The sequence below is a fragment of the Falco naumanni genome, chromosome 7 (genome assembly GCF_017639655.2).
Source record: "Falco naumanni isolate bFalNau1 chromosome 7, bFalNau1.pat, whole genome shotgun sequence".
Classification (NCBI taxonomy): domain Eukaryota; kingdom Metazoa; phylum Chordata; class Aves; order Falconiformes; family Falconidae; genus Falco; species Falco naumanni.
This window is the reverse complement of record NC_054060.1, coordinates 64,572,212-64,596,160: the sequence shown is the minus strand read 5'-3', so window position 1 is coordinate 64,596,160 and position 23,949 is coordinate 64,572,212. Positions and strand designations below refer to the sequence as shown.

The window sequence follows — 23,949 nt, the reverse complement described above, 5'->3', positions numbered from 1 at the left end:
CTGAGGAGGAGTTAGGACAAATACTTCTCTCCATTGACTACCAAGAGAAACCTGCAAGGTCAGACCAATGCCTTCTCTAGCCCAGTTTTCTGTCTCAATCTATTTAGGCAGAGCATATGAGCCTTTTGGAACAGGTAGAGGAGCATAAGGATGGATCAAGAATCAAATTATTAGATATGTGACACAATGGAGAGACCACTACCACTTCAGGGAGAAAGGCCTATTTGTGATGGAGATGCACAGAGGCGAGGGAGTTAGACCCACCACCACAGCATGCTGCCGCTTTGGCTAGCCTCTTAGAGCAAGTCTGCTTGGGCCTTGCAGCCTTCAAGCCTCTCCTGAAGTCCTCATCTCAGCAGTGGCTTTTCCAATGCTAAGAAGTAGTGTCCGCTTATTATTTATTATTTAAGTCTTAAATTAGAACTGCTGTGCCAAGCAATTCTGAGTGAAGACCCTCTCAGGATACACTGCAGCTCAAGGGCTGGCACAGTCTTCAAAAGGAAGGGATTGAGAATCTTGGCACAGCTGAGTCACTGGTGAACGTAGGTCACCAAAGGCTGTGAAAATGTTGATGCACATGCCTTAAGTTACTGTAGAGCAGTGGGACACACATTCAGTCCCTACTCTTGCTCACCTTGGAGGATCTTACATATTGTGTTGTTGGAACTTCCTAAAAGCTTGTAGCACAATGGTTGCGGTTGCAACCATACTGGGATGGTTGTAGCTTTTATCAGCTTCCTCTTTTCTGTGTGTGTTACAAGAGCCCTAAGCACAATTTCTGTTGACAGAATGCACAAAGTGCTTATCATAAACCTGTGCAGATCTGATGACTCTCTGAACCCACACAGATGTGTATCAATGGAGCCTGGACTTCGTGTTTGATAGAACAGAGATTTAGTTAGGTATACCAAGAACCTAGGCAGATTAGTAATTCACAATGAATGGGAGCAACGAAACTAAACAGACTCATGATCCATTGGATATGGCAGAAAGGTGTGGGGAGGGTCCTGGGTGCACCAGTTCTGTGGCCAGAAAACAGATACCAAGTGCCATCAGCCCACTGCGCGCTTTGCGGACAGCCCATCCACTGAAATCTCCTCTTGGGAGAATTGCCATTGCTCTGCCAAGGGCAGCACATGCTCTGTGTCATGCCACCATCCAGCCCAGCTCCAGCTACATTGCAAACACTCAAATCATGTCTTGGAAAATAGTTGGGCGTGGACGATATAGACATCAAGATGCCACTCGCTGCACCTGGAGATCCTGTTTCAAAGGACAAGGGATTGCCTGTCTGTTTTTAAACACGGGTATTTTAGAGAAAGAAAAATAATTTTTCATTCTCTTTTTTCATTTGGATGCCTCCAATAGTGATATTTCTGGCACCGGCTGGAGGCGGAATACTCTATAAATACAAAGCCATTAAATCGCATGCAGCAGCAACCTGATCGGGGCTGCCTTTTAATTTCCTGACATGAGCTGGCCACTAACCCAATTACCCAGGATCCCCGGAGGAGCCCTCATCCTTCCCAGGAAGCACAAAGCAAGAACCCGAGCATATTGCAGGGATGTCAGCTGAGCTTTCACTGAAATCAAATATCTTTTTGAGAACACATGGTCTGGAAGCACGGATGGGGGCAGGAGGGAGTGGGGAGAGGTTGCTGGAAACACTTTACTCCATTGAGAGATTCTTTCACTTGAAAACAGAAATTAAACACCCTCCATTTGGTTACATTGCTGAAAAAAAGCTCTGTTGTTAATTCGGTTATCTGGATTTTAGAGAAGGACAAAGGCAAAGTTACTGAGTGGAAGTAGTTTAAGATTGCCAGTGCTTAGAATCCCTTGTTTAGATACTAGGTGACTGCACTCAAGTTATAACATCCCAGAGCCAGGCCTGCCCAGAGCGACAGATTTGCTTCCTTGGGAAACGTTTACATCAGCCACTGGCTGCAGCTGGTAAGGGAAACAGTAGTTAGGGGTAAACACTAGGAAAGTTCCACTGCCTACAGGGTTTCCCAATCAGCCACTGTCTTGAACAGGAGGAGCATGGATTTAAGAGACAGCCCCTTCTGAAATCTGGAGATTACAGGCTCGCCATCTCTGAAGTGGAGACGACCTCCAACATTCACAGAGATGCAGGCACTTAAGGCACTACTAGGGTTATCAAGTTGTTGCAAGTTCCTGGGAGGCAGGGTATTCCCAAAGGCACCGAGGACAGGAGGGAAGGGGAATAATTAAGAGGAAGATGAGCTGAATGAACTTTGCGGCTCTCCTCTGTTCACTTCTCATTCATATTTCACTACCTGGCCCTGCAGTGTCAGTATCCACATATTCCAGCAATTACTACATCAGAAATCAGATTAGACAGATAGGAATCCAAGAGCTTGGAGAATTTGTAACAAAGAATTTGGGTGCCCTGTCAAATTTTAACATGTTCTTTAGCATTTCTTATGGAAATGCATTAGGAGCAAAGGAGGAAAGCCTAGGAAAGGCATGGGTGTACCTGGGATTACTACACCCCAGCACATACAGTCCTGGTATCAGGACTTACCTGGATCAGTATTGATACAGATAAATCATACGCCTTTCCTGGATAATTGCCTAACATCTCACTTGTTGTTAAAGAGCCTCACTTTTCTGCATCCAGATCAAGGCTATCTTCCACTGCCTGCCTTCCTTGCATTTGTTGACCTCACCACACAAGAAACAGCCACTGGGTGACTCCTGACAGCCAAGAGGCTAGGCCAGAGGACAACCTGCCTTCAAAGACAAGAGTGGGGCGAAGCACCACGTACAGGGCAGATTTCCTATCCCGGGACTTTGCCCTACCGCTTTTATCACAAGAAATGCATGTAGATCTGTGGGACTCCAGAAATAGCTTCTGCTCTCTGAAATAAGGTATACCTGGTCTACCAAAGGACACCTCCCCAGGGCCCTTTCAGTCTTTGCCCTCTTTCTTGGAAGCCAACCAGTGATGTCTGCAAGAAACTGGGCAGAAGGCACTCACACGCCTCAGAAAGTTACTCTCAGGCCTCAGTCATGAGTAAGACTCTGAGGAGACAAGTCTCAGCCCTGGCAGGGAGCAGAAGACAACCGATGTTCAGCAACATAATACATATTATTCCTATTAAGGAGGAAAACAAGATTCAAAGGCTGGTGGAATAATGGATGACATCTCAATGCCTGGATGAGATTATTTTTAGGCAGTTATTTTCTTTGCTGTTTGGTTTATCACTGTCTGATGTGACACATGATTGCACACACATGCGTTTCATGAAAGCGTTAGTGACCCAGCTTTGTTTCCTTTTCAGACCTGTTTATGCTCCATCTGGGTCTCTGCAGATGTGCCAGCACACAACAGTGAACACCACAGCTTTAGAAACAATACAAGCAGGAATCCATTGAAGAAAAATTCTGCAGGGCTTCCGCAATAGTCAAAGACCAAATACCCAGACAACAGCCAGTCTGCTCCATTTGTATCGTGTGGTTTGGTATGTCCAGTGTTGCCTCTCCTCCACTTGCCTGTCTTGTCATTTTCACTCAAAGACGAGGACAGGAGAGACCTTGATGTCCCATCACACCTCACCTGTTATCCTCATCCCTCTTCCCATGATCTCAGGGCATTTCCCTTTGATGAACTGACTGCACTGACTTTACATGGCAAGGTTTTGGTAGCAGGGGACTGCAGGGGTGACTGTGAGAAGACACCAGAAGCTACTCCTAGGTCAGGCAGAGCCAGCTTTACATGGCTGCAAAATGGACCCACCACTGGCCAAAGTGATGCTGATGGTGCCTCTGTGGTAACATATTCAAGGAAGGGTAAAAAACGCCACGCAGCAGCATGAGACAGGAGTGAGAAAATGCAATAGAAACAGCCCTGCAGATACCAAGGTCAGAGAAGAAGGAGGGGAAGAAGTGCTCCAGGTGCCATAGCAGAGACTCCCCTGCAGCCTGTGCAGAAGACTGTGGTGAAGCAAGTTGTCCCCCTGCAGCCCACGGAGGTGCAGATATTCACCCTGCAAGCCCATGGAGGACCCCACACTGGAGCAGGTGGACATACTACAGGAATTGTAGCTTGTGGACAGCCTGTGCTAGAACAGGTTCCTGGTAAGGAGCTGTTGCCTGTGGAAAGCAGCCCATTCAGAAGTAGTTTTTTTGGCAGCAACTGTGGCCTGTGGGGGACACACACGTGAGCAGTTTGTTCCTGAAGGATTGTACCCCATGGAAAGGACCCATGCTGGAGCAGTTCTTGAAGAACTGCAGTCTATGGGGAAGGCCTCACGTTGGAGAAGTTCATGAAGGACTGTATCCTGTGAGAGGGACCCCATGCCAGAGCAGAGAACAGCATGAGAAGGAAACTGCAGCAGAGATGAAGTCTTATGAACTGACCACTAAACACCAGTCCCTATCCACTTGCAGCTGCTCAGGCAGGGAGGAGGTCGATGTCATGAGCGAGTTGAGCCTGGGAAGAAGCAGAAGTAGGCGGAAGGTGGTTTTACTTTTGTTTTCTTAAAATCCCAGTCTCTTATGAACTGGCAAGAAACTAATTTTCCCCAAGTCGAGTTTTGCCCATGACAGTAGTTGCTGAGTGATCTCCCTGTTGTTATCTCAACCCATGAGCTTATTTACCATATTTCCTCCCCCTGTCCTGCTGAGGAGGGGGAGTGAGAGCACAACTTGGTGGGCACCTGGTGGCCAGTAAAGGTCAATCTACCATACTGGACACACAGAAAAGGACTGACATCACTGTCCTCATCACAGTGCCATTCTACAAGGTGACACACAGGATTGTGACTTCAGAGATGCAGCAGAGATGTGGAGGGCAAGGCTGTGAGGTCATGTTTAACCAGCCAATGTCCAAAATCAAACCTCTGAGCCTACTTACACAAGCCATGTGTCACCTGAAATTACATCTACCTCTAAAAGACAAACAAATTGCTGTAGAACAGAAAGGCCATGGGTGGCTAGAGCGTGAATGGCAAGGGTATATTCCCCCCAAAACCAACAAGGTATATTAAGGTTTTAAAAGAGACCTGCCAAACTGCTGAAATTTCTCTATCCATCATTCTAGAGAGCCAGAGAGATCTAGAAATACTTTGTAGAGTCCAGAATTCAAAAAGCTGCACTTTGGTCATTGTGGGCACAAGACAGAGTGCTGGAAGCAAAGACGTGGCCACAGACAGGGATGCCCAGCTCTGAACAGTGCCTCTCCTCCGCAGGTTGCAGGGCACATCTTCCTTCCCTGGCCATCCCTAGCCAGGCATGTATGTAGGTATCGTCTTTTCCATTTGGGGTCAGTATTATCAGAGGTTGCTCAGGTTTTCCTGATTTTTGCAGGGCAGGAGGACATGCACTTCTACTGGATGAAGCTGTGAAGATGCCCCATCACCCTCTGCCTGCAGGCTGGTGCTGCAGCAAGGCCAAGAGCAGCAGAGTGCAGGTTTTCTAGGGATGGTGCCTTTCTATGGGGGCACAGACTGGAGTCTGCTGGCATCCCGGACTCCAGATTCAGCAGCTTCCTATCTGACCCTGCTAGTGAGGGGCTAATTAATGCTCTCTGGGGGCACACTCCCGATGAAAGGGGAAAGTGAGAGACAGGCAGCCAGACAGGCCAACACTTCAGACATCTCAGCCAGTTGGGCTCCTTGGGCAGAGCTTTCCGCCTACTGCTTTCCCCAGTGAGTCTCGCCTGCCCTGCAGCGTCACGCCAGGAGAACCTGAGACAGCAAAGCTCTGGTGTCCATGCAGTTCCCTCGTTGCAATGCATTGATCAGAGCTCTCTTAAAGAAAGTGGCCTGGATATCTGAGACACCTATTGATTGCTTCACTGGCTCTCTTCCTGCCCTGATCCTCATTCACTCAGCACTGCCTGAATAACCTGCACTTCTGTGTTTAGGAGCAGTCTCCCCAGATCTTAAAGGGCTACATTCACAGCTGTTCACCTAGCTGCAGCCCATGTCGGGAGGAGAGAAGATGCCTGGTGACCCTCATCTGCACTCCCCAAGGGGAGAACTTAAGTCCCTCCTGCAGCACGAAGCTGAGCATTTCAAGCATAAGGCAGAAGCTTGAAGTCATGGTTCCCTGCTTTTGCCATCTTTGAATACTGGTGCCTTCTGCTTGAAGAACATGCTCATGCCACATGCCCAGCAGGCAGGAGGTGGTATGTACACCATGTATGACAACAATAACCAAGAAAATCTTTCCTCCCCTAATGACAAGGTATCATAAAACCCTTAATAAAAAAAAATAAATCCTAATGGAATATCATACTCTTCTTCTTCTGAGGAAGGACAGTTTCTTTACCAAGAAATGTCCCCACTAAGTTACCAGCCCAGTGCCAAGCGCATCAGGGAGGAACCTGTCAAGAGAAGAACTGGTTTCTAGATCTCACCTTTAACCACAAGACCATTTTTCTCCAAACTCCCAGTATTCAAGCAGGAGAAAGAACCTGGCTTAGCAACCTTCTGCCGTGGATGAACCCAAGGAAGAAGAGAAAGGTACACCAAGGCAAAGTAGGAAGGGGAACTGGTGAAAGAAAAACCCAAAAGATCATAGCTCAAGTATCAAGACACATCTTATCCTAACGCGTGCTTGGAGACTGCAGGGTCTCTGGGGAAACCAAGACATCAGGGATTTTTAAAAACAGTTAAAACTACTGGAAATGTACAGCTGGGAACGCTCATGCCCTGGCAGAGAAAAGGGGTGGATGAGCTAATAGGATGACAGACCAGAGATGGAAAAGACCAATGAACCTTTTCTAATCCAAAATCCCTTGTCAATTCTGTATTTTTGAGCAAGTCAAACAATTATGGATTTGTTCTTTCCAGAAACTCCTGGCTCTGTGGAGACCAAAGACTGTAAACCCATTTTTCTCCCTTTTTGGATTTTGCTTTTAAAGATGTGTATTGATTGAATTCTGTATACTAATACTTAGTGCTTCCACCAGGCTTCACATAAAGTTAACTAATCAGTCCATCACAATCCGTTTGCAAAGCAAAGCAGTATGACCCTTTTTTCTCAGCTTGGGAAACAGAGCAAAAGAACGGGAAAAAAAGATGCCTGCCCAAATCACTTGACCACTCTGTGTTAGGACACAGTAGTCCTATTTGCAGATCGCTAGTGTAGCCTCCTCTGCTCTTGATATTGTCATGTGTTCTTGCATCTTGTTACTATCAATAAATCTTTATACTGTATATTCCACAGCTCTAAATATTATGGGCATGATCACAGATACACTAACATCAATAGCAAACCACCTCCTCCCCGGTGGCTTTAATGACGCCAAATCAATCCCTATATGAATAACTAAATACACTTCAGCACAAAAGCAGCCTTAGAGTCAAATTTCAGTTTGCCACGAGCAGTATCCCACAGGGTTCAGGAGTTCAGGCATGGCGTGGTGTGAATGAACTTACATTGCTTTCCAGCCTAACTGATCCGGGAGGAGTTAACTGTTTTCACACAACTTGGAGATTATGCCACAAAACCCTTTCGGGACCCTGCTTGGGACTTTTGTCGAACTCCCAGAACTGGAAGCAGATGATGCCTTGGCCACACAGTCAGACACACCAGCGTGGCTCCTGTGACTCTGCTCGCCCAGCTGCCAGCTCCGAGAGGCTCAACTGCTTGGATGCAGGGCAGCACAGCCACAGGCAGCCATAAAGCCTGGACCCATGCTGCTGCTCTGCAGAGTGACTGGAGTCACATCAGGCGTTTAAGGTTATTTTATGGGATTCATATGAGCAGGCTAGAGCACATTACCAATCTGCACTCCCACTAAAGCCAGTGTCACTAGTGTGGACTGGTGTGTGGGTAAGGGGATATATCCCCTCTCTGAACTACCACGTGCAGAGAAGCAGGTTTCCAGTGCTCCCTCTCTAACTCCAAAAGTAGGTGCTTCCCTCCCAGCAGTGGATCAAGCCTCCTCCAAGCCTACCACCTCTACACCTAGATCAGGGAGGGCCAGACTACACAAGTTTGCATCTCCTCCCCTTGGTAACTGGTGTGCTCTAGCAGAAAGATACTTAACCACAGAAACTACACATCCATCAAAGAACAGAACAGGGTTTAACATCTAATATACATTTTTAACAACATTGGCTGCCATCAATTTGCCTCTCAAGAAATGAGAGAGCCCTAGCGCAAAGCAATACACACTCAAGTGACATTGTACAATTCATCACCAGCTGCTATGACGATATGACCTGGAAGCAAGCTGAGTGCTGGCATGTTGGCTCCAGCACACAGGACTTGCACAGGCCACAGTCAGCTGCTGTTCCTTGTGGTTAAACTGAGGGGACCATGCTCCGCCAGGTACAGCAATGCAGAGGGTTACATGCAATGCTTCTCCTTCCTTCCCCCTCCTCCCCTTGCTGGCTCTCCCAGAGGGACCCAAGGGAAACAAAGCTTTAAAGTCAATCCATAAGAATGTGTTTAATTGCCACTGAATTCCCTGTGGTTCACCTTCAATGGACAAGGATTGGGGAAGGGGGTGGGGGAGGAAAAGCAGCACGAGAAAAGCTGAACACTGCTCAGAGAGCACTGAACAGATCAATAGCCTGAGCACAACACAGACTGAGCAAGCAGGGCAGGGTACCCACAGCTTCCAGACAAACCTGTGCTACCCACCATCTTCAGAAAGTCTCCTGAGTGGGACTGTGGGCAGACCTTCATTGCACACTGTGCCATAGCTCTGCATTAACTCCATCCTTCCCTTACGAAGCCCAGCCAACCCAGTCACGATCACACAAGAGCCTCTCCTCAACACTGCAAAATTACCTGGGGGGCAAGAAGAGCAACACCCTCCAGTCTGGGGTTTCTTTGGGAAAGGAAACAGTCTAGCACAGTCAGTTTCCAATTATTTGTCAAATTTCTAAGTGCTAGAAGTAATATCCTACCATGAGGTGCTGACTAGAACCATACTCCTCTCTGGACTGCCCTCTTGGTCACTGCCCATCCTGACTCTTACAAAGCCTGTAAGATACCATTGGAAAGCCACAGAGGGAAAGCATGTAGGTAGCCTAGAATATCCTGTAAAGCCCAGAGTCCCAGGTGTTGTTGGGACAGAGAACAATTCTCAGTCTGACTCTGTCTTACCTTCTTTTAGCATCCCCACTTTGAGGCATTTCATGAAGCGACAGGCCTGACAGGACTTGCGCCTCCGTTTCGTGATCTCACATTCATTGGTGGCCGGGCAGCTGTATTCAATATTCCCTGCAATCAAACACAGAGATGGTCACCCAGGAACCACGTTCTCCCCACTAATCCAGGGACAGGCTGTAGTGCCCAGATATCCCACCACCATCAGTCTGTATATGCTGTATGTTTGGTCACTCATTTGCACACACACATCCTCTGAGATCACAGCCAGCAGGTGATGGCTCTTAGAGAGCCCAGCACTACTTACTGGAACACATTTCAGAAAAAGCAATACTGCTCTAAGTGTTGGGAGAAATCTGCCCATCCAAGGGGCTGACTGCAATGCTGGGCTTTCAGGCACAGTGTCCTCCAGGCATGCTATCATCCCATGTGCTGCATCCCTCATAACCTGGCCCGTTCCCTCAAGTCTGGGGCTGAGAGTGGGAGCGGTTCAGACATTAGCAGCATTCCCTTTGCTGTCTTGCTCCATGTCTGTGGGATGGATGTCACCTGTCCTTTCCTGCCTTGCTTGGGGGACCAGGGAGTTCAGAAATGGCATTTCCTCCTTTGCTTCCTCCTGCCAGCTGGTATAGTGCAGGTAGCAGGGAAGCAGTAGGCTTGGATTGAGAAAGATAGATAAGATGTTCTGTAAAATGAATTCTATGCAAATCTTTCCCGTTTTAATATATTAGTCCTTGTGCACCTGCCTCTCATCCCTCTGCACAGAGCATCAGCATTTCTTTCCTCACTTCCTTTCATTCATGATCACCTCACAACACTGCCTCTGAGACAAAACAGGGAAAGAAGCATCCCAGATTTATATCTGGTCACATCATGTTTTATCGTAAGTCACGAATGTAACTGAACCATGGATGTGAGGGTCTGATATGAGGATGTAAGTGGAATTATGCTGGATCACAGTGTAATGCAACAGTTATTTAGTCCTAGAAGACAACAAACAGAAACAGCTGTCTGCATCCTGCCATTCACTTTGGAGGCAACGTTTCTGAAGAGTTCGATGTATTCAATGTTTGCTGTGGAGCAGGACTGGAAACCTAAGCTTGACAGTTGATGCATTGACAATGACAATACATTTAAGGCAGCCTAGCTACTGGGTAAATCAGGCTGCTCCAAAAAGGATTTCTAAGCTCTACAGTCAGTTCAGAAGAACGGAAAAGTTGGTTTGGTGGTTTAGAGCAGGAAATTAAGATTCAAGAGTTCAATCAGAGTTATAGGGAGCAGTGTAGGTAAGAGCTGAGAAAACACACAGTATGGACTTTGTATACCATCAAATAAGAGGTAGAGCTTACAATTTAGTAGCACTGGGACAGTACTTGATTCTGAACTGAACAGAACATGTTCCTACTTCTGTAATGGATTTCCATGTTCTTGTGCAAAACCCTTCCTTCCTCTAAATAAAGACCAACGGTCTGATACATACCAATTTCAGGGGGGACCTTGAGGCTAACTAAGCAGTTGGAAACCCTATTGGGAATCTGAGTGGAAAGACACAGCACAGTTTCAAAAGGAAGAAAGCACCATTTGATTTATCTCACTATGTTTAGCCCACGCTGGGTGAAACCATGGGAGCACAGAACCCCCAAAGCCTAAATGTGATTTGCCTGCTAGTTATAAACCTTCTACCTCTTGCCTCTCGTTTTGTCACAAGACTTACAACTTGCCCCTAAAGCTCCAGCCCAGCCACCCACCCTCCACCTTTGCTCATCTGCCCCCAAAATACAGTTTGTCTACAGGAGCAGAGTGTGCTGCACAAGTTGCTTCTATTCAGACTGTATTTCGTCATTGTGCAGCGCCTGAATTTCAATAGCCAGCAATGCATCAATGTTCTCAGAGAGCTGGAAATTGAGATTCAGGCTTGATCTCAAGGTAATAAACAAACTCCTGCTCTAGACACAGAGCTCCAGCACATTACAGACCCATGAGTATGGAGGCCCTGACCTCATCATTAGATACTTGCTGTGCCCCACACAGGAAGGAACAGATCAAGAACAAACCTGGGATAAAACTCAAACACAGTCTCACTTTGGAAGGTTTTGCCTTAGTTTCAATGCCCACCTTTCTCAGCAAAGGCAGGACTAGAGTTCAGGAGAGATGCAAGGTTTCATGTTTTGTGGTCTCAAGGCCAAAAATTTTCCCCCTAACACAGACACTACATCAAGGGCACTGAGCCATTATAGCAGTAGGAGACAGTGACAGCCCTCATCTGGCAGCTCAAGGTCCCTCTACACTGTGTCAAGCAGATCCCCAAACTTCCCCATGCCTCCAGCCCTTGATAAGCAAAGTCCTTGATAAGCAAAATACTGGAAATGGTCTGCAAAGCTTACATCACAACTGAATATAATAGTGTCAGAGCAGGTGTAGGTACTTTACCATGTACACACTGTGTGTACAGCTTGAATGAGTAGTTCTCAAAGGCACTTCTGTACTGGGATCATGACTGTTAAAGGAGCAGAGCCAGAGCAGGATGGGCACTGGGCAAGCTCCTGTTCCTGGACAGCAAAGCAGGGGCTACCATGTAGTGCTACAGCCATGTGGTTTGCTCGTAAGCACAGGTGAAAAAAAATCACTCAGCACTGGTGGGACATCCCACTCAGCACGCTTGTTACCTTCATATTGAACAGAGACTTATGTGCCCCTTCCACACACTGCGCCCAGTCTAAAGGAAGAAAGCGCCAACAGCTGTGTCTTACAGCCCTCTCTACAGGTGCAAATGCTAGAGTGAGGCCCACTGTACCCTCTTCACACAAGACAACACTGCCAAAGTCAATGGACTTTTACATCAGACCACAAGGCATGCTCTGTGCTGCATGGACTGAGAGCTACAGCTGGGGGCAATACCTACCATTATTGCAGCAAACAGGAACATCACCAGGAAAGGCACAATCAGCATTACCCAAGCAGAACTCATCCAAGAAAAACTATCGTCTCCAAAACTTTAACAAAGTTCTCTGACTTTTTTTTTTTTTGTGTGTGTGTCTCAATTTCTTTTATGGGTCCTGGGGCTGGCTGCCAGCACAGTGAGCTGCTCACAGCTCCCTGTAATTTCTGTAAGTGCCCTGTGATAAAGTGATGAGATTAACTCATCGAAATTCCAGCAGCCTCCCAGCGGCTGGCGGTCACACCACCAGCCCTGCTGCTGGTGCAGGGGGCTCAGAGCGAGCCTCTCCTTCACTGCAGCAGCTGGGGGTGCTGCAAGGCCCTGCAGAAGAGCATCAGTGCACAAGGCTGCACATGGACAAGTCTGCATGCAAGTATAAAATCCGAGTCAAGTCTCTGTGTGTTGTGAACTGTAGATGATGTGACCCAGAAGGAAAGGGCAGAAAATGGGATAATCTAATACACAAGACCTTGCTTTGAACTGTTGCTTATTAGAAAAGACTTCCTTGCCTTAGACAGCATTTACATTAGATCTGAAAAAATTGCTAGGACCTCATCAATGTCACAGCACAAGATTTACCTAAAAAATAGCTTCAGAAAATCAAGTGGTGGGTGACCAGATCAGAGTTTGGATTTGTTCTAAGCCTTCATATGTCACCTTGGAGGGCAAATCACTTCCTCTCTGTGTCCTAGTTTGCTTGTCTGCAAAATGAAACGAGCACCAAACCTACCTTCTGGGGAGATCATGAGTCTTGATTCATTAAGGTTTAACTGTACTTTAAAGCCTTTAGATGAGAGATACTAAGAAACAGCCAAGGACTATTGAAGTGATAGATCATGTTTTTTATGCTGGAGAACTGCAAAATTACCCTATTTTCTGTAAAATTAGACTTTTGATTGTTAAACAGTTTGGAACATAATTTCCATTGCACACATAATAGGAACATCTGAAAATTGCACACCAGAGCTTGGTCATTCAAGACACCCTATAGCCACCACACCTCTCTGGAAGGGGAGGGCCTGGGAAGAGAAGAATGCCTCCCTGAGCTTGGGGAGCACAGTAAAGTCCCATCAAGCTCCTGCTTAAGTTATGGACAGGGCTCCTCAGGGAAGCTGAACTCAGCATTAGTACAGCACTGAGAGCACAAGCGGCTCCCTACTTACTGATCCTGCCTTTCTATAAAGCCTTTCTACAAGGAAACTCAAGAAAGATTACCTAGAAGAAGCCAAGAAAGCCTTTAAAGCTAAAGCATTCTAAACTTCTGTTTTCCGACCCCCCACACCCCTCTCTTCTTTTTCTCATTTCTTCTTCATTGCTTTTCACCATTCTTTACCTCTCCTCTCCCTTCCTTGCATACTCTGTCCTGCTCTGCACTGCTGCACACAGACCTCCCATCTCTTCCTTTGGGTGACTCAGAGGGCCAGATGGTTACAGCTCTTCCTGAATTGCAGGGGGAAACCCAGATTCAGACATATCTGCTATTAAGTTCCAAATTCCATACGTTCAAGTCATGTCTTTCACCCTTCTGATTTGTCACAGCATGCCACGGCTGTGACCAACCATGTGGTGCCCTCCCTGCCAGCCCTGCAGGGTGAGGGCCGAGAGCAGGAATTCCCAGGGAAATCCATCTCATAGGCACCTCAGCTCGTGCAACTGTGTCCTTTTATCCCATTTTTTGTAAAAGTTGTTACACTGCCCTCACAGCTGGGGTGTTTTTTTGGTTGGTTGGTTGGGGGTTTTGGAGTTTTGTTTTTCTTTGTTTGTTTTACAAGAACTACTTGCAAAATACTGTAGCCTTAGGAAGGTGCCATCAGGCAGGCAGTATAGTGCCTCCACGGTACAGCTGTTCTTCATGACTGGGGCAGCCTGCAGGAGAAAGTAACCCGACTTTTCAATAAGCCACTAACCCTGATGACACTTTCATTTCAGTACCCACACCCTTTTGTCCTGAAACCTTTTTATCTCTGATTCTGAAGGTAAAAAGATTTGGGTGTCTCAGTGAAAAGGGATCTGAAAACTGTAGAAAAGCCCTCAGTGAATGCAGTGCCAGACCAGCAGCTCCTCTGCCCTCAGCTGGCACCAGTCTGACCTCCTGCAATGGGACGGGGACCACTGATAATACGCATGGAGTGGATCCTCTATTACCTTCCACTTAAATTAGCCCTTCTAATTGAGGCATCATAGCCTGAGTTCCTGGTGTGAGGAGAGGTATTTTGTGAAAATCAAAGCAACATTTCTCCAATGATCTCCATGAGGCAAGTGGGGGTTTTTTAAGCCACAGTTTTCAAAGAAAGGGATTCAGATATTATTGAACCTATATGGGACTTCAGTAAGCGACCTGATTTTCAGCAGGCCTGTCCTATGCTTCCAGGGACATGTCCCTGATCTAGGTGCCTGATTATATACAAGTATCAGTAGAGGCTCCTATTTTTGGAAATAATAATTTTTTTAAAAAAACCAAATCCACAACCAACCAACCCCCTAAAAACCAAACAAACATAAAACCCCAACAAAACCAAAACACTCCCCACTGTACATGTGTTTATCACTTGCAGGAAAAAGAGACTTTGGAAAAGAAGGTGAGATAAGCCCTATTGCTTGGATTAACCAAAATTTTACTTCATGTGGCTTATACAGTACGAAAAACAGAAATGTGAGGCTCCTGGATTCTTGATGCTATAAGAGGAAAAGGGGGTAGCTATAGGTGTAACACCAGCCCTGTTTGCCTCCTCAGGGACACACACCTGGCTCCTGCTCCATGAAAGAGGACTTGGATGTTTCGTACAACCTCACTCAAATCAGCCTCCTACTTGCACGAGGACACAGAAGATGGGCCCTGGGGCTCCCTGCTGCCAGCAAGTTTGTCTGTAGGGTGTCTGAATCAGAAATACTTTACTGAAGTTCCATAGAAGAGATCCTTCTACACAAAGTTCTCTGTACAGTTGCACTGAGGCAAAAACAAAACACAAAACTAATAGAGCTGAGTTCAACTGGAGATAGTTTTCTGAATCCAAGTGCTAGAGCTGTGAACAGTAAGCAGCACTCAGGTACTAGATCCAGGGAATACTGCACTTTCCCTGGTTAAGTTTCAAAGGTTTTTGGAAAGCTCAGAACATCTTCTGGGTTTAGCTGTGAACTCCCAACTGAAAAGTAGCATGCACATTTCTGAGGACAGAAGGACAGGACAGAAGGATAGGCTGCTGTGGCCACTACTGCAAGGACACAAACCCTCCCTTCTTCATCTCACAGGCCTGTTGCTGATCTTGTGGATAGCAATGTTCTTCTGCTCACAAAAATGAGCAGACTCTCTGAACTGCTCCTCCCTTCCCAAAAGCTACTCTATCCACTGTAACAACAACCAGGAAGCCCTAGAAGACCACGGATTTTGTTACAAGCCTGTTATAAATCCCTACAAGTCTTCTGAGACGCATTATCCACATTTTAAGCCCCTTATTGTTGTAAGGACATCCCAGCACAGCAGTTGTGTTGCTACACTCCGTGAGTTTGAAGCTTGCAAGACTCAAGTAGGGAAGCCACAGATGTAGGCACTTTGCCTGATACACAACCTGCCTATTCAAAAGGTGACAGTAAATGTGTCTCTTCTCTCCAACTCTCCAATAACCAGTTCTCCCAATATCACTCCTTGCAAGTCCTGTTGTATCACCTTATGGGTACGAGTTCCAAGCATACAATGACATGATTCACAAAGATCAGAGAGAGAAATCTTAATTCAGATTTATTTTGCTGAGCTTTAGGCTTTTATTTTATATTAATGGGTCATTTTAGAAATAGCCTTAATTTTCACCATTTGAAGATGAAAAATAGATGAAGGGTAGTCACAGCCATGAATACGTTGAATAATAAAAGACTCATATGGTTACATAGCACTGTTATTAGTTAATATTCAGAATAGGCAAAGCTACCTACCAGTTGTAACGACTGATGAACAAAAGATAATGACAATATATTTGATTGATATATAATGCTCCATCTACGGAGCAAACTATTACAAGAAGGAATAGATAGAATTAGATTAAGAATTTATATCCCGTAAGAAATCCAGCATTTGCCTTTGTCCTAAATTTGGGTTAAAAGATTAGTTAGGATTTCCATGGAATATAAATTCAAAAAGTTTTAATTCAGAAACATCCAAAACACATTATCTTTCATGTAACAGACCCATCCCATTACATTCAGCTAACATGAAATTCTCAGTTTCAAATCAGACCTCTCTTAAGCACCAACGGCAGCACACTTCAACATGCCTGAAACTCAGATTCTCTCCTATCTTTGCTAGATTGCACCTTCCACAATATTCACAAAGTCAGGTGATGCCCACAGCACATGTTTTTATGGAGGACACTTGCATCATGGAGGTAAATGCAGACTGCCACTAGAAGATAATTGGGACCCCAAGGACAGTTCCCACAAAGCAATACAATGATAGAGAAATACAATTTAATTTTGCCAAACAGGCTAGCTGACCAAAAATACTTCAAGTCAGCTCAGAATTTCTGACTCTGCCTCAAAGCATGGGAAGTCCAGCCCTGGTGTTCAAAATAGCATGTTCAGAGAGAAAGACCTGCAGTCCAGTGGCATATGCTGTCATCTCATCTCAGGTTTTCACCCTTCCATCTCAAGCATTGCCAGTGCTGCAAAGCTGAAATGACACACAGGCTTTGATCGTCCTTCTTGGGCCATGTAACACAACATGAAAGAGGTCACAGGTGTGACACACACACACACACACCCCCCATGACCTGTGGGACAGGTTAGGATGTGTTGTGTGATCCTGGCTCAGTTCAGCAAAAGCAAACACTCCAATTCAGTTTCAGGTGAATCAACAGTTTGGATTTTCCTGACATCATTTTTCTCCTATCATCAAAATTTTCCTGGGGAAATGTGACTTGGTAAAAATTCTGCTTTTCTATGGAAATATCATACTGATCGAAAACTCCCAGTAGGAGTGATAGTGGTGACCTCAGAGATAACCAGCGATGTCCATAGAATCATGGAATCACTTAGGTTGGAAAAGACCTTTAAGATCATCAATTCCAACTGTTAACCCAGAACTGCCAAGTGCTTCAGCCTGTCTTCTCCCCATCACTTGAAAAGCAACAGCCCTCAGGCTGTCCAGGACAGTCTGGCCTCATCTGGCTAAGTGGGAAAGTGAGTTGCAGAGCTGTCAGGCTCAAAAAAGGTCTGCAGCTCGTATCTCTGTTATTCCCACTGCTGTAACAGTAGCAGGGGGAGCAGAAAGGCAAGATCCTCCTGCCTCAAGACATGCAGGTTTCATGTGAGTTAATGCAGCTAAAAAAAAAAAAAAGACAGGCAGACTGCAGTCATTTGTAGCAGGGGAGGTGGGTAGTTGGAGTGGGGACTTAGTGTGAAGCTCTGCTTCATTATCAGGGGTATCTAGATAGGGCTGTGGTAGTCTAATCATCCAGGACAGATTTAGACCCATTTTATAGCAGCATGCAAACCTATTGTTTAATATAGTTACGAAATGTAGAGCCGGCAGATTAAGTACTCTCATAATAGTCATTAGTTTTTCATCTTTCAATACTCAAGCACAGAGAAGTGAAGTGACTGATCTGAGACCACAAAAGCCTGATGATGAATTTACCTACTGCATCTTAAGCATCTGGGAAATCCTGGGGTCATAGCTCCATCTCTGTGCTCAGACCATTGAATCAATGTCATTCCCAGATACCAGAATCATGGCAAGTCTTTTGATACTAGCACAGAATGCAACTGTATAATATACACACCTGCATGCTTTCTGCATACCCTACATCAATGTTAGGCAACCTGGACGAAGATTTCCCTGCTTCTTCAGTTAGATGCTCAACACATCTACCGAATAGAGCTGCAGGATGAACACCTTTTGGAAATGCTTTTGTCATTTGCTGCCTCTTTTACATGATCCTTAAATCCTTTTCCCCTACTTACCCAGGGCTGTGCTTGAATATCACAAGCACCTCAACAGAGCACAGGAATGGTGCATTTTCTTGACTCAACCAAACTCTGAAACCCTGTTTGCTGTGCATCCCCCCTGGGCTCAGCCCTCAGCTCCACAGCTGAAATTGCTCACCCTTGGGCACAGCACACTCGACCCACCCAGTCTTGGGAATAAAAGCATTTTGGTACCTTGGTTGCTAGCCCAAGCTGATGACAGGGTAAGAAAAACCTCCACTTATTCCTTTCCCCTATCTGTTACACATTAACAGGCAATCAATTAGGGAACCACAGGGAGAATATGGCTGTGCTGGGGAGAGGGGGTTGGAGAGAAGCACTCTCCCTTCTCAGGATTAAGTCAGCTGACATGTCACTCAGGCTAATACAGGCTCTAGGTTCCTGCCACCTTACATAATTTGCTTTTGATTTTCTCTGAAAACTCTTCAAAAGCTTCTAGGTCTTTTCCTCTCTTTCCAGGTTAGACCTCTCTTCTGCTCTGCCACAGAGATGCCCCAGTATTGTTCCCATGAGGGCTTAGTTTTTCAGTCTTTTCCTATATAAGGAGCCCCTAGGGCTTTGCTTCAGAGTACTACTCTGTCCCTCCTTTAGCACCTGAGTATGCCAAAAAGGAACACTGGGAACGGGTCCAAGTGCTGGAGGAGGGACAGAGTCTGTGCCGACAGTCAGAAGAGCAAGTAGAAATTCACATTCAGTCACAGGAGATTCAGCAATTACAAATCACAGAAACCCTGCCAGGGAAGAGGCCGATGCCCTAGAGATGGCCATACTTTCCACATGGCATAATAAAAGAGGAAGAGTCTGTGGGGCAATACAGAGTGATTATTCCCACAACTGGATAACAGTAAGGAGAGAGATACAGAATCTAAGAAATTAAGCTAGAAATAACGAACACTGCAGAGACCTGGGCTGAACTGCACCCTATACTGCTCTGTCCGCTCCAGAGTTGAACACCCCCAGTGACAAAGTACAATCAGGCCCATTCAATGAATAAATATAAAATGAGTGCTCTACCCATGTGTGCATTTCTTTCATTTCACAGGAGACAAGGAAGTGCTGGTGTTGCGGATTGACCCCAGCCAACAACAAAGCACACATACAGCTGCTTGCTCACTCGACATCTGTCTCCAGACAACCCACCATAGCTGGGTAAACTCAATACACTTTCCACTGGAAGGGGAATGATCCTGCCCTTTTGCTAGTTAGTGCAGAAAATAAAGGGACTATCTGTACATCCAGGCACGTTTGCACACACAAGCTCTGGTTATGTAAGCACACCCAAGCACCCACGGGTACTGGAGCTTGCCTGGATGCACTCGCACTTCTGGTTATACTGCTGTACCTGCGTGTGTGCACATCTGCGGCATACTTCTGGTAGTCAGGACGCAGCCATACACCTCATATGTGAGTTGTACATGCAGGAGCAATGCACTGCAATTCATCTACACATACATGTACTGAGGTTTTCAAAATCACCTGAGGAATGTCTCATCCTTAGTAAGACTGACAAAACCTGGGTATCTATCTATCTATCTCCTTCAGTGCCTGCATTTTTTACCTTCTTTCAAAGAAGTTGCATCTTAATTAAAAGGGTTGGTGGAACTGGGAAAAAGAGGAACACTGGATTGACTCTCATCCAAGTGCCCTGTCCAGCTTTTTGGTGAGGTCTGTATGGAGTCCATGGCCACAAATTAGTACTGGCCAAGCAGAATGAGAACCTCTCTACTCCTGTAATGCTGGAACTTTCACCTCAAGGTGCAGACATCTCTAAAGGGATGCCATCTCTAGGCAGCATCATCTACTCTTCAAATGGGCCTTAAAAACACCTGCAGAGCGCAAAGCATTTCTGTTCCAGGCCTCACTCCACTAGCAGCCACATTATCAGGGTATCAGTGCCACTAGCAGGGGCTGGAAGATCCACTAGGCCAGACACCCAGATCTAGTAGCCAGCCAGGTTAGGAACTTGGCAAAGGTTCCTACCACCACAAAGCCTAACTTCATGTCTAGGTTGATTTCGAAGTACCAGAGTGGAGCAGGAGGGGAGAGGAAGCACACAAAAGGATGGAGGATTAGGTGCATTACATTCACCCTTCCTTTCCCACTTTTCTATGATATGGAAACACTGCAATCTCAGCAACGTCTGGAACATCTCAGTTTCCCTCCCTTCCCACCATACCTTGAATAGTCCTCTTGAAGAAGGCTTTGCACGCCTCACAGGAAGCCACGCCGTAGTGGTACCCAGAAGCAATGTCCCCGCACACCAGGCACAGCCGCTTGGGGATTGCATTGAGCATGTACTCGCACTTGGTGGGCGAGTCCTCCATGATGGCGCTGGCGCAGTCATCATAACGCTTACGGCAGGAGCCACCACCAATCCCCGTGCCATTGAACATGGGTGGTGAGTCTAGGCCATTGGGGTGGCCGCCCATGGCGATGCCGTAGCCACCGCTAGCGTCGGAGGAGCCACTTGGGCTGTGGTGGCTGATGGCGTCGATGCCAGAAGATGGGCTGGAGGGCTCGGTCTTGATGAAGGACCCACAGCTGGAGGAGAGGTGCCGCTCCTCCGTGGCCATTCTGCCGAGCAGCCTGCGGGGAGAGAGCAAAGGCACTCAGTGGCTTTCTGGCCAAACCCAGCTTCAGGTTGGTCAAGAGAGCCCTCCTTTTGCCACCTCAGTCCAACTCCAGTTGGCTCAGGCAGTTCAACCCCACCCAGGTCCTTCTCCTTCAGGAGTATCAGTACAACTCACTAAGAACAGTCTGCCTACTCCTCACAAACTCACACTGGAATAAAGACAAGGCTACTCATGTAAATCATAATTTCAGGTTGTTCACAGGCTGCAGTGCTGGGAGGGGGCATCAGTGCTGATGAGGCACAATCTACTCCTGGGGCAGCAGGAAGAAATGAACCTGTCTGTGGCATGCCAGGTGAAGAAGATGTTTGGTTAGTTCAGGATGTGCTGCCTTGGCTCTAAGGAAAAAGTTCACTAGCAGACGCTGCAGAAAGGACCTGCTCAAAACAGATTATCGTTTGTAATCCGAAGTCTTTGATTAATTTTCATGTTGGATTCCTTTTCTCCCCCCACTTCACTATCATCAGTAAAAGGAGGGCTTAGAAACTGAAGGAAAATAATCTGATAAAAGTTTTCATCCAGCTGAATCTTAAACCTTAATCTTCCTTCTATTTACCAGTAAAGGGCTTTTGCATGGAGATTCTTCTCTCAAGTTCCCATTTCTTAGAGAGAAGGTTATGCTCTTAAATATATGGTAAAGGACTGCATCTTTACCACATTTTCAAGCTTTTCTTACTTCTTCTACTCACAGATTGTTTTAATATATAATTTAGTATTGAATATAATAACACTACTGATTTTTATGATATCATGGCAATGAGTTCCAGCAATTACTTGTGCAGTGTATGAAAAAACAAAAAATCCCACTTTTATTGCCTGTGTTTGCAGCCTTTCAGGCTCCCTGAACATCTCCTGACTCTCCTTCTCAGGAAATGTACTTTTGCCATGTTCTTCTCTTTCAGCTCTTCATTATCTATATAATTGTTCTTCACGCAGAAGTTTCTGCAGACCTCTTATCTGCTTCATCACCCATCTCTGAACTTCCTCTAGTCTGGCTATTTCTGTTCAGTCCAGAACAGAGTTCAATGAGCCAGCTACTCAGCAGCATGAAACTGGCACTGCTCCATCACTTCTCCAGCTGAAGGTCTGGACAGTAGTCAAGACAAAGGCACGCTATCAATTACCTACTGACGTTACCATATTTTCAATGTTATTTTCAGCCTATCTATTATATAACTGCTTACAATGTTTGCTTTTTTCTCTTTAAATTAAAATACATATTGTTACCATTTCTTCAGCAGAGAATATCAGCAAGTTACTTATTACAATCCTCAGATCTTTCCCTGAGTTGCACAGTTAATTTAGAATCCATTAAGATTTATGAAAAATCAAATTAATGCCTTCTGGTGGGCAACGTTTTGCAATAGTCAACAGTGTATTTCATCTATCCATGGGCTGTCCATGCACCCAGCTTTATTAGGATCCTCTGGAGTTCTTCAGTCTTCCTTGATAATTTGATGTCATCTGCAGAGTCTCATTGTTTACTTGCTTCCCAGATCATTAACACATGGATCAAACACCACAACACTGATCTTTGTGGGCGATTCATGTTAACCTTTATCATGCTGAAAATTGACTTCTCTTTCTTTTCTGGTTAGGGTATGTTTACCCCTTCGTTTGTGTCTCAGACACTTTTTAATTGATAATAGTATTAACCTGAGAGGTTAAATTTTCCCTATGGCACAGTAATTTGTCAAAGGCTTTTAAGAAAACCTAAACACATGCATTTTCCTGATGACACATCCAAAGAATTCTGACTGGGGATGCTTTTCTTCTTGGAAGCTCTGCTGGTTTAAAGTTACCATACCATGGTCATGTGGACAATTTCTATTTCTATTTCAGTTTCAGCCTATTTACCTGGTATTTGTGGCAACTCCTTCTGCCAAGAGGTCAAACCCATCAGAGGACAGGACAAAACATTCTGTGATACAGCAAGGCTGGATTGCACACGTATATATACCACATCTGTGTATCTGTTGATCTGAATGTAGATGTTTGATATGCAGCAACTTCACAGTTCTGCATCCTTATGATCTCATTTGACCCAAGTAATTCTTAATTTTCCCTTCTCTGTTTCATCCTCAATGTTTGACCTCATCTCCTATGTCTGGGATCGATCAGCCAAGTTTGTTATTTGGCAAGACTGTTGACCTTGAGAGTATGGGCAGGCGTCTCACGTTCCTCAGATGCTTTGCCTGGTGTTACCTGAGAGGAATCCAGAGTTTGGTCCTTCTCAGAGACAGCGTGATGAGTTGATGAATGCCCATGCTTTGCCCAGAGGATCACAAGGGACTACAGGCCATGGAGCAGTTACAGGAATAATTGCTGCAGGTGCATTCATCTTTAATCCCACAGGGCACCTAGACAGATTGCAGATCTCCTGGTATAATGCCAGCTGACTGTGTGGAGGAGGAGGAAGCTTTGCTAGCTGAGACCAGATCTTACCATCTCACAGCAACGCTGAAAGCTGCAAGCTGCTGTGCTGGCCAGATTCTGGAACCTTTTCCTACCTGAGAAGTGCAATTGTAGTAAAAATCTGAAAATCATTGGGCATGGTAACATGAGGTTAATGTCAAAACGGAAGGCAAAACCACCATAAAGCACTGTTCTGCATTGAGGAGCTCCACAGTAAAAGGAGCTGGAATTGTAATGTTAAAGGCAGACAGAAGACAACACTATGAAAAAGGCATGACAAGGAGGTGAGCTGTACTGTCAGATAATAGTCAGCAGAGTTCAAATACCAGCTTCTGTCTCTTAAAAAAACCCAAAATTCAGAGGACCACAAAGAGGACTGACCCAATGAGGTATTTCCCTCCACTGCAAAAACAAAATAAGAAAGAAAAAAAGAGGAGAGCAGTCTCCTAGGACCAATTCACTTCTCAACTCAACCTCCATTAAGGAGCCTTCCTTCCCAAGGCAAGCAAACAGTGACTGATGGTAAATCATGGAGAGCCACAAAGCGCCTACACTCTTACAGCTGAGGATGCTCCTGTTCTTTTCCCGGAGACAATAATACATGGAAGTTCTGGTTAGATGTGAATGCATGCTTTGGAAGCAGAAGTCCTTAACACCAAGACAGATCAAAGACCACAGCTAAGGTGACTAGCCATTCCAGAGCTTGTGGTTTTCTTTTCTGGCCTCTGGTACAACTTGCACAGTTGATTATTGCTGGGCAGCCCACACTGAGCTAAGTCTCACCAGCTCTGACTTTCTGCAAGTGTCATAGAGATTCCACAGTGATTTTTAAACAGACTCAGGGTGTCCCCTGGCACTGAAAAACATCTTGAACTTCAAGAAGAACACTAAATG

The 23,949-nt window shown here is 45.7% G+C and overlaps 1 protein-coding gene across 1 annotated transcript in view; it reads right to left on the bottom strand.

Moving 5' to 3' along the window:
* The window catches only part of ESRRB (estrogen related receptor beta), an 87,939-nt gene that overhangs the window by 24,335 nt on the left and 39,655 nt on the right, over nt 1–23,949 (bottom strand). Inside the window, exons 2-3 of the mRNA XM_040601382.1 lie at nt 20,187–20,596; nt 9,094–9,210 (exon numbers count right to left, since the gene is read on the bottom strand). Of these exons, the coding sequence (XP_040457316.1) occupies nt 9,094–9,210; nt 20,187–20,596 (527 nt within the window). The remainder of the gene's footprint in view (nt 1–9,093; nt 9,211–20,186; nt 20,597–23,949) is intronic.